This window comes from Lycium barbarum, chromosome 8, assembly GCF_019175385.1.
Source record: "Lycium barbarum isolate Lr01 chromosome 8, ASM1917538v2, whole genome shotgun sequence".
Lineage (NCBI taxonomy): Eukaryota > Viridiplantae > Streptophyta > Magnoliopsida > Solanales > Solanaceae > Lycium > Lycium barbarum.
Genome location: NC_083344.1, coordinates 108922456 through 108939461, shown reverse-complemented (window position 1 = coordinate 108939461; position 17006 = coordinate 108922456). Strand labels below are relative to the sequence as shown.

Below are 17006 nucleotides of genomic sequence, written 5' to 3'. Positions count from 1 at the left end.
GTTTAAAAATGAAATCGGATTATTTTGGGAAATAACGTTAAGACAGGGTATATTTGAAAACTTTAATGACGGGCGGGGTATTTTTGACCCAAATTTGTAATGGAGAATGTTTTTAGCTCTTTTCTCAAAGTAGAGGAGTATTTTGACCCTTTTTCCGATTATAAATCCCCTCGCAGTTAAAAGCGGCTCATTTATTCCAACCAAGGAAAAATTAGCAGAAGCCACTTAGTGATATATCTGAACATTTTCAATTGTTTAGGGCATGTTTCAAATTCAGTCGAAGACATTGTCCGCAAACAAAATTTCCCTTTTCCTTAACTAAACTAAGCAACATGTTTCTAAAGTGATGGATATTTTATTGCTGTAATGATGTGTCCAAGCTATTCAACATCAAACTAATCATGGTAACCGAAAATAATACGAGAAATTAAATAGCCACCTGGACTTGTGGATTAATGTAATGCATATTTCAAGGTTTATAGACAACCACATATATATCTGAGTTGTATAGGTATTTTCTGAGTTGTGGAAGCTACCAGCCTAAAAAAAGTTGAGTTGGTATAAATCATCTATTTTGCTCTATTTGAGCCATTTTCGTAAATGATACTAAGTCTTAATTATAAGGAAAGCCAAAAAAAAAAAAAAAAAAAAAACTGTACTCCAAAACTGAAGTTCTCTAAATCTTATATTTCACTACTAAAAAAACTGGTTTTCCCGACCTCAAAAAACCGACCTCATGAGGTCGGTAAAGTCGTAATATTTATTTTTTAATTTTTTTAAAAATAAACCGACCTCATGAGGTCGGTAATATTGTACCAAAATTTGAACAAATAATATACCGACCTCACTAGGTCGGGAATTTATTTCCTGATAAATGTTATAACTTTATTTTAAATAAAAAATAAACTTATTAAATATACCGACCTCATGAGGTCGGTATTAGTTTAAATTAAATATACCGACCTCATGAGGTCGGTATTATTTTAATCACTCAACTAGATTGCACCTAGACCCAATTCGTTCCCATTTCTCTACTTCTCTCCTCTCACTGTTCTCTCCCCCTCTCTCTCTAACCCTAGTATAACTCCGGCGACGTCACCGTGTCTCACGCCCTTCTCTTCTTCCATTGCTCTCCACCTTCATTTTCCATCTTCTAGGTAAGCCCTAATTTCTCCTTTGGTTCACTAATTTCCTTTCTCATTTTAATTCCCAAAGTTACTTCCCCTTTTTTTGTTAACTCTAGGGGTGGGCGTTCGGTTTTTCGGTTCGATTTTCTCATACTTCGGTTTAGCTATTTCGGTTTCGGTGTTTTGAAAGTGAACACCAAACACCGAACCAAACTAATTCGGTTCGGTTCTTTCGGTTTCGGTTTTTTGAAGTTTGGTTCGGTTCGGTTTCGGTTTTTTTAATTCGGTGTTTTCAATTCAGGCTTTCAGCGGCAGCAACAGTTGCGCAATTTCAGCAGGAGTAGCAGTTCAGCAGCAGGAGTAGCAGTTTCATACTTATGATTTATGAAACAACACTGTTTATTACCATCAGATCAAAGAAAATGTAATAGTATTCAACTTTAGTTCATATTCCCTTTCTAATATAAACTAGGACCTAAATAGCTTTGGACCAGTGCAAAAAAACTTCAAATGATTCAAATTTTCATCACATAAAACAACCCTGTACCCCTAGGCTAGGCCATGGACAATTGGACATCATATAAAAATTGCTTATTACCACCAGACTACAGAGAATGTATCAGCCATGAACCTCAGTTCATATTCCCTTTGTAATAACTTCCAGGACCTATATATATAGCTTGAGACTAGGTATATAACCAGACCAAAAAGGAATCCATTGCATAAAAAAGAGTTGATATGGATAAGGAAAAATTGAGGCACCAATACCCCCGTACTATTGGACAAGCCAATAGTTTCTATTTAGATTGTGATTTAACAAGAGTGTGAATCAACTAGTATGCAATTTAGTGAGTCTCACCAGAGCATGGCACCTGAAGAAAAAGAAAGCTTAATAACAGGCCATAGATCTTTAAAGGCCAAAGAAGTAAATCCCTTCCATGTTTCTTTACATCCTCCACAAGTAACATAATTAACCCTTTTATTTCGCGAGAATATTACTGCATTAAGATGCATAAAGACACAAACTTTCCTTACTAAACATGCTTAAGAAACCAAAATCAAGGCATTTAATTAAGGAAAAAACATCCTTTTACTCACCAGCAAACCAAAAACCCAACAAGCAAAATAGTTTTAAAATTAAAAAAACAAAAAAAAAACTTCATGCATTAACGGAAGAACAAAAATGGCAGAACCCCATATGAATAAAACACTAAACAATGAATCAAAAAGCTTAAAAAATGCTAATACTTAAAGATTATTGAGGAAATCAGGCAGATGAATAAAGACAGGAACTTTCCTTAATTAACATGCTTAAGAAGCAAAAATCAAGGCTTTTAATTGAGAAAAGAACATTTCTTTTACTCACCAGCAAAGTAAACAAAGACCCAACAAGAAAAATATTTTTTTTTTAAATGTTAAAAAAAGCTTAATGCATTAGCAGAGGAACAAAAATGGAAGAACCCCAAATGAATAAAACACTAAAGAATGAATAAAAAATGCTAATACTTACAGATTATTGAGTAAATTAATTAGGCAGATGAAAAGAACATGTTTTTTTATGTTCTTGAAAATGAAGAACAATATTAGGCCACTGAAACTGAAAGTTCTTGAGAGAGAGAGAGAGAGAAATAGTGATGGGAAAATTAAATGAGATGTTTGAAGAAGAAGAACTGAAGATGGAAGAATGAAGATGGAATGGTGGATGTGGATACGTTAGGTACTTAGGTTTGATACAAAAGTAACAAAACAATGAAATGAAATTATGAAAGTGGGCTTTTTTTTATTTTTGTACTTATCTAAAATCTGATAATGAAAGTGGGCTTGGGTTTTATTTATTTTGGACTTAAATTTAGTGGGCATGGGCCTAACTATTTAATATTTTTGGGCTAACACATAATATTTCGGTTTAAACCGAAAACCCGAATACTAAACCCCGAACACCGAACCGAATCCCGAAATTTTTGAAAATTGAAACCGAACCCGAACCGAAAACCCGAAAAACCGAATTAATTCGGTTCGGTCCGGTTTTTCGATTTTCGGTAATTATGCCCACCCCTAGTTAACTCTTACTAAAATGTTAAAGCCTTGGCTGGAATTGACCCAGTCTTTCCTTTATTTTAGTTGTCATTTCAGTTGAAGTTGTTTGTGCTTGATTTAGGAGATCATTGTGCTGCTGCCTCTATTGACAGCTTTGACGCTTAATTAGTAGACAACCTCCTAAAACTTTCTGGTGTGTATTTTCCTATCTCAAAATGTGCTTTCTCTATTTTAATTGTTGAATTGATGCTTAATGTAATTTGGAATTAGAAACACTGTAACTGTTATCTTGCTATCTTTCGTCACGTAACTTGGAATTAGAAACACCGTAATTGTTATGTTGCTGTCTTTTATCATGTAATTTGGGATTAGAAACACCGTAATTGTTATGTTGCTGTCTTTTGTCTTCCATTGTTTTGTACAACTTTATTTGGGGCATGATGGCATCATTAATTGGCCAAAACAGTAGACCATTTTGTCATATTAGTAAAGTTCGTGTAGGACTTTGACAAAAAAAAAAAGAAATATAAAAAGAAAATAATTAATGAAGGATATTAAAGTTGTTGAATTGTAAAGCAAAGAATGGAGTACCGAAGTAGTCTACAGGCTATGATTCTTTTCTTTATGAAAATTCAAAAATAAGTCCAGAATCATGACGTTCTTTACTATTCCAAAAATATTAGTCGGTAAAGGATGGAAAAGGTAAATAAATGATAATTAATTTTGAAGTTTTCTTAGATTAAATTGTCCTAGTTAGTTTTTGCTAGTCTGAAGCTTTAATTTGCTAATTAGGGCAACTGGTGATTTGGGTTTTGAACATTGAATTAAATTAAACATTGAATTTGTTCCGTAACAATTTCAAATTTGGTGTTATTTGTGTAGATGGAATCTCGTAATTGGATGTATAATAGGACAAACGAAAACCGAAGGGGGATGAGGCAAGAATTTGTAGACGGTGTCAATGCTTTTGTTGGCTATGCAATGACACTTGAAACTTTTCTAAGTCATGGCTTGGTTAGGTGCCCTTGCGTGAAATGTCAATGTAGGAATTACGAGAATCCAGAGATTGTTAGGCTTCATCTCTATAAAGACGGCTTTCAAAAAGATTATACAGTGTGGACTAGTCATGGAGAAATGAATAGTAGTTTTAGTAGATTTCAAGACTTTGTTGTTGGTGAAAGTAGTAGGGCGGTGGAACCTAATTTCCAAAAATTCTAGAATGCACGACATGGTTCAAGATGCTTATGGGATGCATTCTGATTTTGAATCCGGTAACCATGGTGAAGAAGCTCCAAATGAAGAAGCTAGTCGTTTTTTTGAACAATTGAAAAAGGCTAGTCAGCCTTTATATGACGGGAGTCCCCACTCTCAATTGTCTATTGCTGTTAGATTATTAAGCATCAAAGCAGATTGGAATGTCCCTCAAGGTGCAATGGATGCTGTGATTGGCCTTATACATGAATTAGTTGACCCGAATTTAGAAATACCTGAAAATTACTATAAGGCAAAGAGTCTAGTGTCTAAGTTAGGACTCTCGTCGATGAGAATTGATTGTTGTGAAAATGGATGCATGTTATACTATAAGGATGACGAAGGTTTAGAACCTTGTAAGTTTTGTGGAAGAGCTCGTTTTAAGCAGACTTGTAAGTTTAGTAGTGTTTGTCGTTACAAATCTCTGACTATACAAAAATATAATTGCCATGTGCATTCTTCGTTCCTTTCTTTTATTTCTCCTTTCCGAATTTAAATGATTCCCTGAATTAGGTACAAAATTAAAAGTCAACTAACTAACAACTTCTATATTATACTCTGAACGAACAAGAACCTATCCTTTTTTTTCTTTTATTTTTTCAGACATACCAACTCCTATTCTCACCATATATGTACTGATCATATCCTTGTATCTGCAAAGCATTCTTTCTCAAATAACTAATTTAGTGAGATCAAAAGATGGAAAAAACAAGTCTAGTTCTATTTATTTTCTTTATTGTTATGGCTCTGCAAATGGTTCAAGGGGTTGAATTAGGACCCAAAGCTGTTGAAAAATGGTTCGAGAAGCTTCCACATGCAAAACAAAAAGGTAACTAAATTTCATTTCTATTTTCACGACATTGTTAGTGGGAAGAATCCAACTGCAATTTCAATAGTCCAGCCCAACACGACTACTAATAAATCCCCAACTTCCTAACACGAAGCAAAAGGTGACCAAGTTTCATTTCTATTTCCACGATACTCAATCCAACTGCAATTCAAATAGCCCAGTCCAATATGACTGCCAAATCCCCAACATTCTTTGGGTTTGTTGCTATGATTGACGATCCACTAACAGTTGGACCCGAGCCCAATTCAACAATAGTGGGCCGGGCCCAAGGGATTTATGGTGCAGCTGATCAAAATGAAGTTTGCCGCCTTATGACCATGAACTTTGTGTTCACAACAGGCAAATACAATGGTAGCACACTGAGTGTACTTGGCAGGAATCCAGCATTGCAAAAGTATCGTGAGATGACGATCGTTGGTGGTTCTGGAATTTTCCGGTTGGCTCAGGGAATCGCCACCGCGAAGACATATTGGATTAATACAACCAGTGGGGATGCTATTGTTGAGTATAGTGTTGTAGTCCTGCATAATGACATTTGATGCTTTTGCTTTTTGATATTTGATTTGTAATTTGTAATTTCCGGTTCATTATATTTAAATACTTCTATAGTTTCTTTATTTTGTCATTAGAATAAAGATGCATACTGATCAATGAAATAGAGCCTTTGATTAACACGCTTTCCTCTATTTTGTCTTTAGAATAAAGATGCGTATTGGTCATCAATGAAATTAAGCCTTTGATTAAGATGCTTTTGTTACAAATCAGCCACTTTCTTGGATATGTTTATGGAACTAACTTTTACTTTATGTTCCTTGATATAATGCAAATCTGAATATATGTTGTTGGTGAGAACTTGTCAATGAGTTGTAGAACCAACGTAAAGTCCACGAGGTACAGATGTCCTTGTTTGTGGAAATCAAGCAGTCAAAGTTCTCGTAGAAAAATAGGTGCTCACCGACACCAGTGGTGCAAATATAAAGGAGTATTCGACCTGTTAAAGAAAAAGATTTTTTTTTTTCCTAGCGGAAGCCAATTGACATTAACCCTACAGGAAAGTAGGAATACTTTTCTATTCCTGGAATAATTCAGGAAGTTGTTTAAGTAATTAACAAGTTTAATTAGTTCAGCATGTATGTTGAATGTTGAATATACAGCGAGTGGGTGCAGGTTTACAATTTCCAAACATGCAACAACTTGGCCATGATAGCTATTAAAAAGACATCTTATTTCTGCATAGATTATATCATATTTGGTAGCTAATAAAAAAACACCTTATTCATGGATTAATTTCTGCATTACTTATACCACGTTTGGTTGCTAGTTAGGAAGTCAGTAATTCATATATAAAATTAATTCGACGCTAGGTTTGCAATTTAAAAACTCGCATAACTAGTAACATGTATATAAGTTATAAGCCCATCAAAAAAGAAAATTGTTTATCCATAAATCGGTACAGTTGAATTTGTAAATGTGGTCCAGGACACGTGGATCAATACGACCAAAATAATAAGATACTCCCTCCGTTTCAAATTATGTGAACCCATTTGATTGGGCACGGAGTTTAAGAAAGTAGAGAAAACTTTTAAACTTGTGGTGTTAAATGAGTCACATATACTTTGTGTGGCTATAAATCATTGCATAAAGGTAAATTGTTTCCAAATATAAAAAGAGGTCATTCTTTTTGGCACAGACTAATAAGGAAATATGTTCACATAAATTGAAACAGAGGGAGTAATATGTAAAATTAAACAAGATAATTATAAAGAAAGCTAAAGGAATTTAAAGTAATAGCCTGAGCCTTGACGAAATGATGAGCTGGCGTATCCGGAAAAGCTATACGTCAAAGCCCTCTTAAGAACAATCAAGACCAAAAATACTGCTTTAAGAGTATTTATTTTCTATTAGTTTTCAGATCCCTTACAAAAGAATGAGATCCTATATCACTAGAGCTATGGGGTACATGATCAACAAATCATTCCCCCTTAATTACCAATATTAATGCTGCAATAAAAGGTAATTAAGAGGTGATAAAGGATAATAAAGGCTGGAAGAATCTTGGGGGTACGGTTGTGCATTGAATAACGTTTGACCGGTGAGTTGGCATGCTTCTTCGAGCCCCTTATAGTTTTTGTCTCTGATAGCGGTTACCAAATTACTTCTCCAGAGTGTCGTATGCTTTCCCGGAGCTATTCGCTTGCTGACTCGAATCTGACCTGCCACCATCGCCACGTGTCATCTTTTGATACATCAACTTAATGTCTATGGATTTTGCACTATACAGATAGTGCCCCCACTTTTCGGTTACTCGCTGAGATGTGATCGGAAGTGGAAGATTTTACCTTTCTTGTCGGAAAGTCATGTAATCACCCCTGCGACTGCCTCATTAAAAACTTTGCCAGAAAAACACAAATGCGACAAAAATCGGGCGAAGGGAATAATGAGTGCAGGACTTGGGGATTCAGATGACTATTCTACCACTGGTTTTTCTACTGTCAACTGCCGGTTGGTGTTGAAAAAGTACCACCACCACAAAAAGCTTGATCTCGGGTTTTTAGTGTTCACTCGGAATTTTTGATCTTTGAGTTTTGACTCTTGGGTTTTTAGTTGTACCCGAAACTTTTCCTTGAGTTTTGATTCTTGGATTTTTAGTTGTACCCGAAACTTTTATAACCTCACAGCCTTAGAGACCGGAATGTTAATAACCAGGAATTTTCAACTTCTGGTTATTGTGAAGTCCAGAAACATATTACTCCGGTTAACTTCACGATCGGAAAATAAAGCATCCGGCCTCTTAGCTATTTAACTGGACGGCTTTATAAGAGAGAGCCCTTATGTTTATAGTGCTTATAAAGAGGACGTCGCCTGTTTATCTTGACACAATTGTTCGGATTTGTAATCCTTATTTGCTTTTAAGGGTGAGCAAATCTAAGGATGATTTTGTTTCATTCGGACATATACGTGAATGTTTAACATAGGCAAGCTTTGCTTCATTCTATTCCTTAAACGTATACAAGTGCTTACAACTTTGTATATACGAAGGTTTTCTAAAAGCGACAAAAGACACATTGCCAGAGATTTTCAACCGTGCTTACTTCTAATGAGTCTAGACGATTTTTCTTCCTACTTTTCTCGGGACTGGTCTAGCAGTCCCTAGCCCTTTTCTTTATTCCAAAGCCAATTCGGGCTATCTCCGGTATCTCCTACGTATATGATGCCTTTGGGCATATTGCCTTTTTTTTTGTTTAATCGTTCTGGGGTTATCTTCAGATGCATCCGGTACTTATTGTGATAGTTTCCACTGTTTTCATACGACAGCCCCCAGTGCCACGGCCCTCCCTTTACACTATTAGAGTAGTTTTCCTGGTGCTTGAGCGTGAGGACCCGGACACTAAAACTTGACCTTCAAACTTCTTTCCTCCGGTACCGGGCGATTGCATGTGACTGTGCTCTGCTCTTCCAGAATGTTCATAGACATTACTGTTCTTCATGTAAGTTTTTTTCTGGCGACTCGCTCGGAAACGTTCCTGCCTCTAGTCAGTCCGTGGTCCCTCATCTATATGATTCAAACCGATGTCTGAAATATCTCTGGTCAAAGTTCAGTTGACCTTGACTCCGAGCCGTAAAAGACGTCAGTATATTTACCTGATCATCTTCTACTCAAATCTTCGACGTATACCAATTGTGAACATCTTTCCATGTTGTTGCTTGGAAGTCTAGCAAATTTTCTTTGAGTTTACATGAAGCATCCGAACTTAGAGGGTTGAGCCCCCCAATAAAGCTTCGGCGACCCATTCGTCCGGAACCGCGGGCAACAACATCCGCTCCTTCTGGAACTGGGTGACGAAGTCCCTGAGCTGTTCAGATTCCCCTTGCGAAAAGCAAAATATGTCTGTCTTTCGCGTTCACACCTTCCGGGCCCCAGCATGTGCTTTTATGAACATATCTGCGAGCATAATAAATGAATCAGTAGAGTGTTCGGGTAAAAGAGAATACCAAGTTAAGGGCGCTTTAGCCAATGTCTCGCTGAACTGCTTGATTAAGACTGATTCGATCTTATCGATTTCAAATCATTTCCATTGACAACTATGGTGTAGGTCGTTATGTGCTTATGCGAATCTGTCGTCCCGTCATACTTAGGGATGTCCGGCATCATAAATCTCTTTGGAGCAACTCCAGGGCAACTTCTGGTTTGTAAGCTAACTGAATATACTTTTTCTCATCCCAACCCTCAAGGACCAACAAAGCCATCGGGATTTGATCCATGCGGGCGTGAAACTCCTTTGCGATCTTTTTCGCTTCCTTAACGTTTTTATTCATCTTATCAGTGATGTCTTTCATAAATTGCAAGATGTGTGCCCGGAAAAGATCATCTGGGACGGACTCGCTCCCGGATACATCTTTATTTTCAATGGTTCTACCCTCCATTCGGTCTCCACTGGGTGTATTATTTTTTTATAGTTGATGTCTGAGGTGTCCTTCCGGGCCTTCTGACTCCGGCATTTGGGTTGCCAGATAGTGCTGAGATACTTTGACTCCGGCATCGGGGTTACCTCATGGGTAAGTCGATTCATGGATAATCCGGGTAAGACACATTGGGAAGCAATTAAGTGGATATTGAGATATCTTAAAGGTTCTTCGAATATTGGTCTAACTTTTTGTAGGATGAGAAATGAAGGCTTCTCGGCCCTTGGTTATGTGGATTCTGATTTTGCAGGTGATCTTGATAGAAGGAGATCAACAACGGGCTATATCTTTACTCTTGCAGGTAGTGCCATAAGTTGGAAGGCAACTCTCCAGTCTATAGTTGTTTTATCCACAACAGAAGCTGAATATATAGTAGCAGCAGAAGCAGTAAAGGAGGCTATATGGTTGAAAGGTTTGGTGTCAGAATTGAGTAGGGTTCAACATGAACCAACCCTAAAATGTGATAGCCAGAGTTGATAAAAAAATCAAAGATTTCATGATTGCACTAAACACATTGATATCAGATTTCATTTTATTCGTGACGTTGTTGAACAAGGCACAATTAAGGTCTTGAAGGTTGACACAAAGGACAACGCAGCGGATATGTTGACCAAGGTGGTTCCTCTTGTTAAGTTCAATCATTGTATGAATTTGTCAGAAGTTCGCATCAACTGATGCGTCAGGATGGAGAACGGTAGAGCAAGGTAGAGCTACTAGTATGTACAAGGTTTCGGTTAGTGTCTGTTATTTCCTACACGGAGTTAGCTCACGTAGGCTTAGAGACATTGGACTAAATGACGTTCATATGGAAACTTGAATTCATCTCAAAGTGGAGATTGTGAAGTTGAGAAGATATTCAAAAAGTTGAGAAGATATTCAAGCCAATTCCTACTCAAAAGAGGAAAGAAATAAAAGGAAACTTTTTTCTTTATTGGTTTTCGAGTGTTATTGGGATTTAGATCCTTTCTAGGAAAGGAGACCTAGTAGTATAAATACATGCTAGCTAGGATTTATTAAGTAGGACAGAACATAGAACCTAAGAGTATTTAATCTTGTAACTTACTTTCTCCCTTGATATTAATAAAAGTGTCGGCCATTCTCCGTGGACTAGGATCACATCAATTCGAACCACATTAATTACTGTGTTTTTATCGTTTCAGCGCTAACAGTAAGAGCAAAATCAAAATTATATTATTTTTAAACATATTAAGATGACATTAGTTGAAGACAAATTAAAAAGAAGAATGACATAAATTTTAAAAAATAAATAATAAGTATTGACTTTCTGAAAGTGATAAATGCCTCAAATGCCCTGGAACAACATTGCACTTGTCATAAAATTGATATTTTCTAGTAATATACAAATGGCATGACATCCATCTTCTCATATCAAACCTTGACAAACTGTTCCGGTAGTTGCAAGAAACCTCTTATTAAGAGAGCTTTACATTATTGGTTACTCTCTCCGTCCCAATTTATGTTACACTTTTTATTTTTGAGAGTTAAACTAGATGTTTTTTTACTGTAATTTTTGTGTATATATGCTTTTTAAATATTTCAAATTATTAATTATGGAGACTTGTAATACTTTTTACGTAGTTTTCAATTATGTAAATTTTATTTCAAGAAATTTAAATACTCTATGTTCAAACACACTGTCAAAATTTAAAAAATTAAATTTTAGAAACCGAAAACTGTCACATTAAGTGGGATAGAGAAAGTATTATTGTTATTAAAATTAAACTCGAAAAGAAATTATAGCACCAACTCGATCTAATACTTTATGTACCTTGATATAAGCAAATCTGAAAATATGTCATTGGAGAGAACTTGTCAATGAGTTCTAGAACCAACGTAAAGTTCACGATGTGCAAGTGTTCCTATTTATGGAATTCGTGGTGTCAAAGTTCTCGTAGAATAATAGGTGCTCATGTGGTGCAAATATAAAAGGAGTGTTCAACCTGTTAAAGAAAAAGATTTTTTCTAGCAGAAGCCAATTGACATTAACCCTTACAAGAAAGTAGGAATACTTTTCTATTCCTGGAATAATTCAGCAAGTTGTTCAAGTAATTAACAAGTTTAATTAGTTCAATTGTTGAATATACAGTGAGTGGGTGTAGGTTTACAATTTCTAAACAACTTAGGCCATTAAGGATCGTTCGACAGCTAGTAAAGAGACATCTTATTCATGTATTAATTTCTGTATAACTCATACCACGTTTGGTAGCTAGTAAAGAGATAACTTATTCATGAATTAATTTTTGCATAACTCATACCACGTTGATAGCTAGTTAGGAAGTATGTTATTTATATATAAAATTAATCCGATGTTTATGCAATTTAAAAACTCATATAACTAATAGTATATGTATAAATTATAAGCACATCAACAAGGAAAATACTAAAGCAACCGTATATAGCTGCAGCTGTTTAGATTTTATTTTATTTTATTTTTTTATATGCAGCTGTTTAGATAGGACTACCTAACGCACTATCTTTTATTTTGCTCTCTTTCGATCAGGAATTAATGATTATACTTGTCACGTAAAGCAAGTGGACCATAAGTATACTGTAAAATGAACATTAAAAGCAATAGTGACGGTCCCATTTTGAGAGCACTTTTGCAAAAGTGGAAATTTGGAATCTGTTTTTGGAGTGGGTATTTTTTACTTTTAAAACAGTTGACACTGAAAGTTACATCCAGAGTTTAGGTGAGCAAACATGATCCTTGCAAGTTGCGTAAGTTGTTAGAAGTTATATTTGACGACCATTAACCTAATTACACATTGATATTTGGAATATATTACTCTCTCTGTCCCAATTGAGGGTTAACAAATTTGGGGAGTCAAATAATTCTTCTTCGACTGATATTTCAAATATAAATTCTTTCAGTATTTTATTATAAAATTTACATATTTGAAAACTACATATATAAAAGATATTATAAGTTTACATAATTAATAATTACTAATTCACAATATATTTAAAAGAGGTTGAAAAAATCGTAGTCAAAGAAAAAATTATTTGACTCCCCAAATAGGTGAACCCTCATGTAAATTGGGACGGAGGGAGTATTACTCACATATTTCATTTTATATAACGCTTTCATTTTCCAGTCCGTTTTGAAAAACACATATTTCTGTTATTCTATTTTTTGAATTTTTTTAATATTAAATATTTCATTTTACCCCTTAAATGAATACATGTTCTTATAATCATAATGTCATAGCTAAGATTACTTTTGATATGTGCCGAAAGTTCAAAGGGAGTATATGTTTTATCTGAAAATCTATGATCCTTATAACCGAAATCACGAGACAATTTCTTCTTCCTCTAAATAGAGTATGAAAGCTGAATGAACTTCTTGCAACTTTTGAACGCAGCGAACCGTTTTGAAACTTTGGTTATGGTATCTCACAATAACATAAATTATTGTCATAACTATATTTATTTCTCGCCTGATCATGAAAATTAATTTACTCAACCTGCTATCAAATTATACGAACATTAGAATGAAAAAAGAAACGTACATATGAGAAAATTCAGAAGAAAAAAAAGATAAAACAAAACAAAATTAGCAATTCCATGGCCGGCCAACATACATAACGCTCAATAATGCATTACTACAACATTATACTCAACAATAGCATCACCATTATTCCTCAAAACATACGTCTTTGCGGTCGCGACACCTCTAGCTAGCCTGAAAACACCCGAACCACCAACAATCGGCATCTCTCTATATTCATTCAAAACCGTGTTACGTCCCAAAAGACTAAGTGTACTGCCATTGTATTTTCCATGTGTAAACACAAAATTAAGACCCATCAATAAACTAAATTCATCAAGAGAAGCTGCACCCACAATTCCTTGAGCTCGACCAATAGTCGTTGAATTGACCTCAGGTCCACTTGTCAATCGATCGTCTAACACTGCCAACAGGCCAAAACTCGTAGGCGAATGTGACGTGGAATTGGCCTTGGCAATTGGTACAGCAGTTGGGTTTTTGCCACTAACTATATCGTGAAAGTAGAAGTGAAGTTTGGTCATTTTTGGTTTTGCATGGGCAAGATTTTGGAACCATTGGTCTACTGCTTTAGGTCCTTGAGCAATATTGCAATGTGCTACTGGAATTGACAATAATGTGGCAATTGTAATATAGCAAAGCAATAGAACTGAGTTTAGCTTTCCCATGTCTTTGTTTGTGCGTTTGATTTCTCTAGAATTTTATGTGTCGTCAATAAATATATAGAGAGGGGGAGGATGACTTTAGAAAGAAGAAAATGGAGTTAGTTTCTTGATTTCCCATTTCGTGGGAGTTGTTGGACGTCAAGTTTGACTCTTCTATTTCTTTTGTGTGGTTGCAGTGCGCAAATACTTTCCTCGAAGAACCTAAAATTCCAGCCTAATGTGTTTGGTAAAGTTTCATGACTTATATTTTGGAATAAAAATATTTTTTTTGATATTGGTTGGGAAGTGAATAATATATTTGGGGAAAACATTTATTACTGTATGAATTATCATAAGTTAGCAAATCATGCTTTGATAAAAATCTGAAGTACGAAGAATTGATGATAACATTTACGTGTTTGATTAGTAGAGTATGAGTCAAAATAGCTGCAAAGAAAAATGATTATTCCACCTAAAAATGAAAATAAAATTATTGATTCCCTTTTAGCGAACTATATTTTCCGACATCAAAAAATAATTTCTGTAAAACGTTTTCTATCGTACTAAACACGCGTCAAAGTCTCCGGTCCAAGTGTTAGAATTGTTGGGTACCGCACCATCATCAAAGGATATGGTCCAGCATATGAATGCTCCTCCCTTAATTTGAAGGTTTCGGGTCGAGCTATGCATAGGAATTTTTTTTAGAAGGAAGTCACGACAACAAATGTGATATTTAACCACAAATTTTTTAGCTACGGTCGAAAATCTGTCACTAATTATGCACTTTTCATGACAAAAATTACATTTCGTTGTCAAATGCATGAGTCACATACTTTTAGTGACAAAAAACTTCATAGTTATTGTTTTGTCTACAAAGCTTTCCCACCAAAAAAGTGAATTGGCGCCAATTATCGGGTAGTTTTAGCCATGAATTTGAGAATATTGGTGACGATTAGTTTCGTAGCTAATTTTGATGTCAATTTGTGACAAACTGTTATTTGTCTTTAAATTCCTTTAAGTTTGGGTACTAAAATGTTTCGTCACTAAAAGTATGTAATCAAATTAGCGACACAATAATATTTGTAGAGAAATAGTGTAAATTTCGGGATCTTTTCGCCATGAATTTGAGGATATTGGTGACGATCAGTTTCATTGCTAATTTTGTTGACAATTTGTGACAAACAATTATTTGTCTTTAAATTTGTTTAAGTTTGAATACGAAAAGGTTTCGTCAATAAAAGTATGTAATCAAATTAGCAACATAATAATATTTGTAGTGAAATGGTGTAAATTTTGGATCCAATTATCGGGTAATTATAGCCACGAATTTGAGGATATTGGTGACTATCAATTTAGTCTCCAATTTTGTTGACAATTCGTGACAAACCATTATTTGTCTTTAAACTCGTTTACGTTTGGATACGAAAAATTTTCGTCACTAAAAGTATGCAATCAAATTAGCGACATAATAATATTTCTCGACAAATTATGTAAACTTTGGCGCCAATTATCGGGTAATTTTAAGCACTAATTTGAGGATATTGGTGAGGATCAGTTTCGTCGCCAATTTTGATGACAATTTGTGACAACCTATTATTTATCTGTAAATTCGTTTAAGTTTGGATACGAAAAGTTTTCGTCACTAAAAGTATGCAGTCAAATTAGCGACATAATAATATTTCTAGTAAACTTTGGCGCCAATTATCGGGTATCTTTAGCCACGGATTTGAGGATATTGGTTACGATTAGCTTCGTCGGTAATTTTGTTGACAATTTGTAACAAATCATTAATTGTCTTCAAATTCGTTTAAATTTGTATAGCAAAAAATGTTGTCACTAAAAGTATGTAATCAAAATTAGCGGCATAATAATATTTCCCCCCAAAAATTAATTGGCGGCATTTATGGAGTATCATTAGCCACAGAGATAAAGTTATAATTATGTTTCTCATTAATATTGTACACAATTTGTGACAAATAATTATGATCTGTCTTAATTTAGTTAAAACTTTGAATACGAAAAGAAGTCAGTCACAAAAACTATGTTTTAAAAATAGCTACAGTTAGAATTTGTAGTTAAATTTTGTAAAATATAATAAGTCATAAAATTTGAATTTGTTTGTGTCCTTAATTTTTGTCACTAATAGTATAAATAACTAGTGATAATTATTGTATTGCCTTTATTTAACCTACAATTTAGCCACAGTAAAATTATCTTAAGAAATATAGTGCTTAAAATGTCTATGACTTTAAATTTGTACTTGAATAACGATTATTATTTATAAAAACAATATCGTGAAACAATGTAATTTTTGCTATAGTTAACTACGATTACATGTGACAAGTATTATTTCAAGTGCTCTACATATGAAATAACAAGACGTCATCATTGAAGGATATTTGATCGTAATCCTAAGCTGGGTTGCTAAAATCATCATAGAGATTTTCAGGACCTGCAACGACCCAATCAATTATATATTTTTTTTGTCAGGGATTATTTCTGACGAATTTCAACATTCCTCGTCGAAAATTGTGGAAGATTAAACTACCGCAAATTCTAAATTTCCATCCCCTATAATCTTATTGATTTAGTGATAAGTTGGTATTTTTACCAACTTATCTCTTTTTTATGCTTAAATTTTTGTTATGTTTAATTGATAAAATAGTGCATTTAATGTCATTTATTCATGTTTTACAAGTTTATGTGATTTAGAAGTGACCGAAAAAGAAACTAAGTGAAAACAAGTCAAAAAGAGGCCAAATTGTAGAGAATGAAAAAAGTGGGCAAAAATGCAAAAACGGCCAGAACTGCAAATCTGAAACTTTGCGGTTTGTTTTTGTTACATCCGGTGCTTTTTTACGTTGCATTTGTCGTAAGTTAATCGACATAAGTTCAAGAACAAGATTATTTTTGAGGTTATAAGTATTTATGATATGTTTGACAAGCGATAAGTAAGTGTTGTGAAGGTTAGAGGTTAACCGAATCGAAGAGTATAAGTTTCATCGATAAAATACCCTGCATTTTCGGGCTATGATTTGAACCGCTCAACATATATAAGTAAACCTGAGACCCGGAGAATTTTGGTCATATTCAAATATGCAAATAAA

At 34.6% G+C, this 17006-nt stretch overlaps 1 protein-coding gene and 1 pseudogene across 1 annotated transcript; one reads left to right on the top strand and one right to left on the bottom strand.

Annotated features, from left to right (window-relative positions):
• Nucleotides 1–4920: 4920 nt before the first annotated feature.
• LOC132605259 (dirigent protein 22-like) lies at nt 4921–5982 on the top strand (annotated as a pseudogene).
• Nucleotides 5983–13200: 7218 nt separating this feature from the next.
• Nucleotides 13201–14114, bottom strand: LOC132605258 (dirigent protein 22-like). Its single transcript, XM_060318462.1, has one exon. The coding sequence runs from the start codon at nt 13921–13923 to the stop codon at nt 13339–13341; it is 585 nt and encodes a 194-aa protein (XP_060174445.1). The 5' UTR covers nt 13924–14114; the 3' UTR covers nt 13201–13338.
• Nucleotides 14115–17006: the final 2892 nt, after the last annotated feature.

Bases quoted from the DNA above. Each gene is read 5' to 3' on its own strand.
- LOC132605258 (XM_060318462.1), bottom strand. From the start codon at position 13,923: ATGGGAAAGCTAAACTCAGTTCTATTGCTTTGCTATATTACAATTGCC.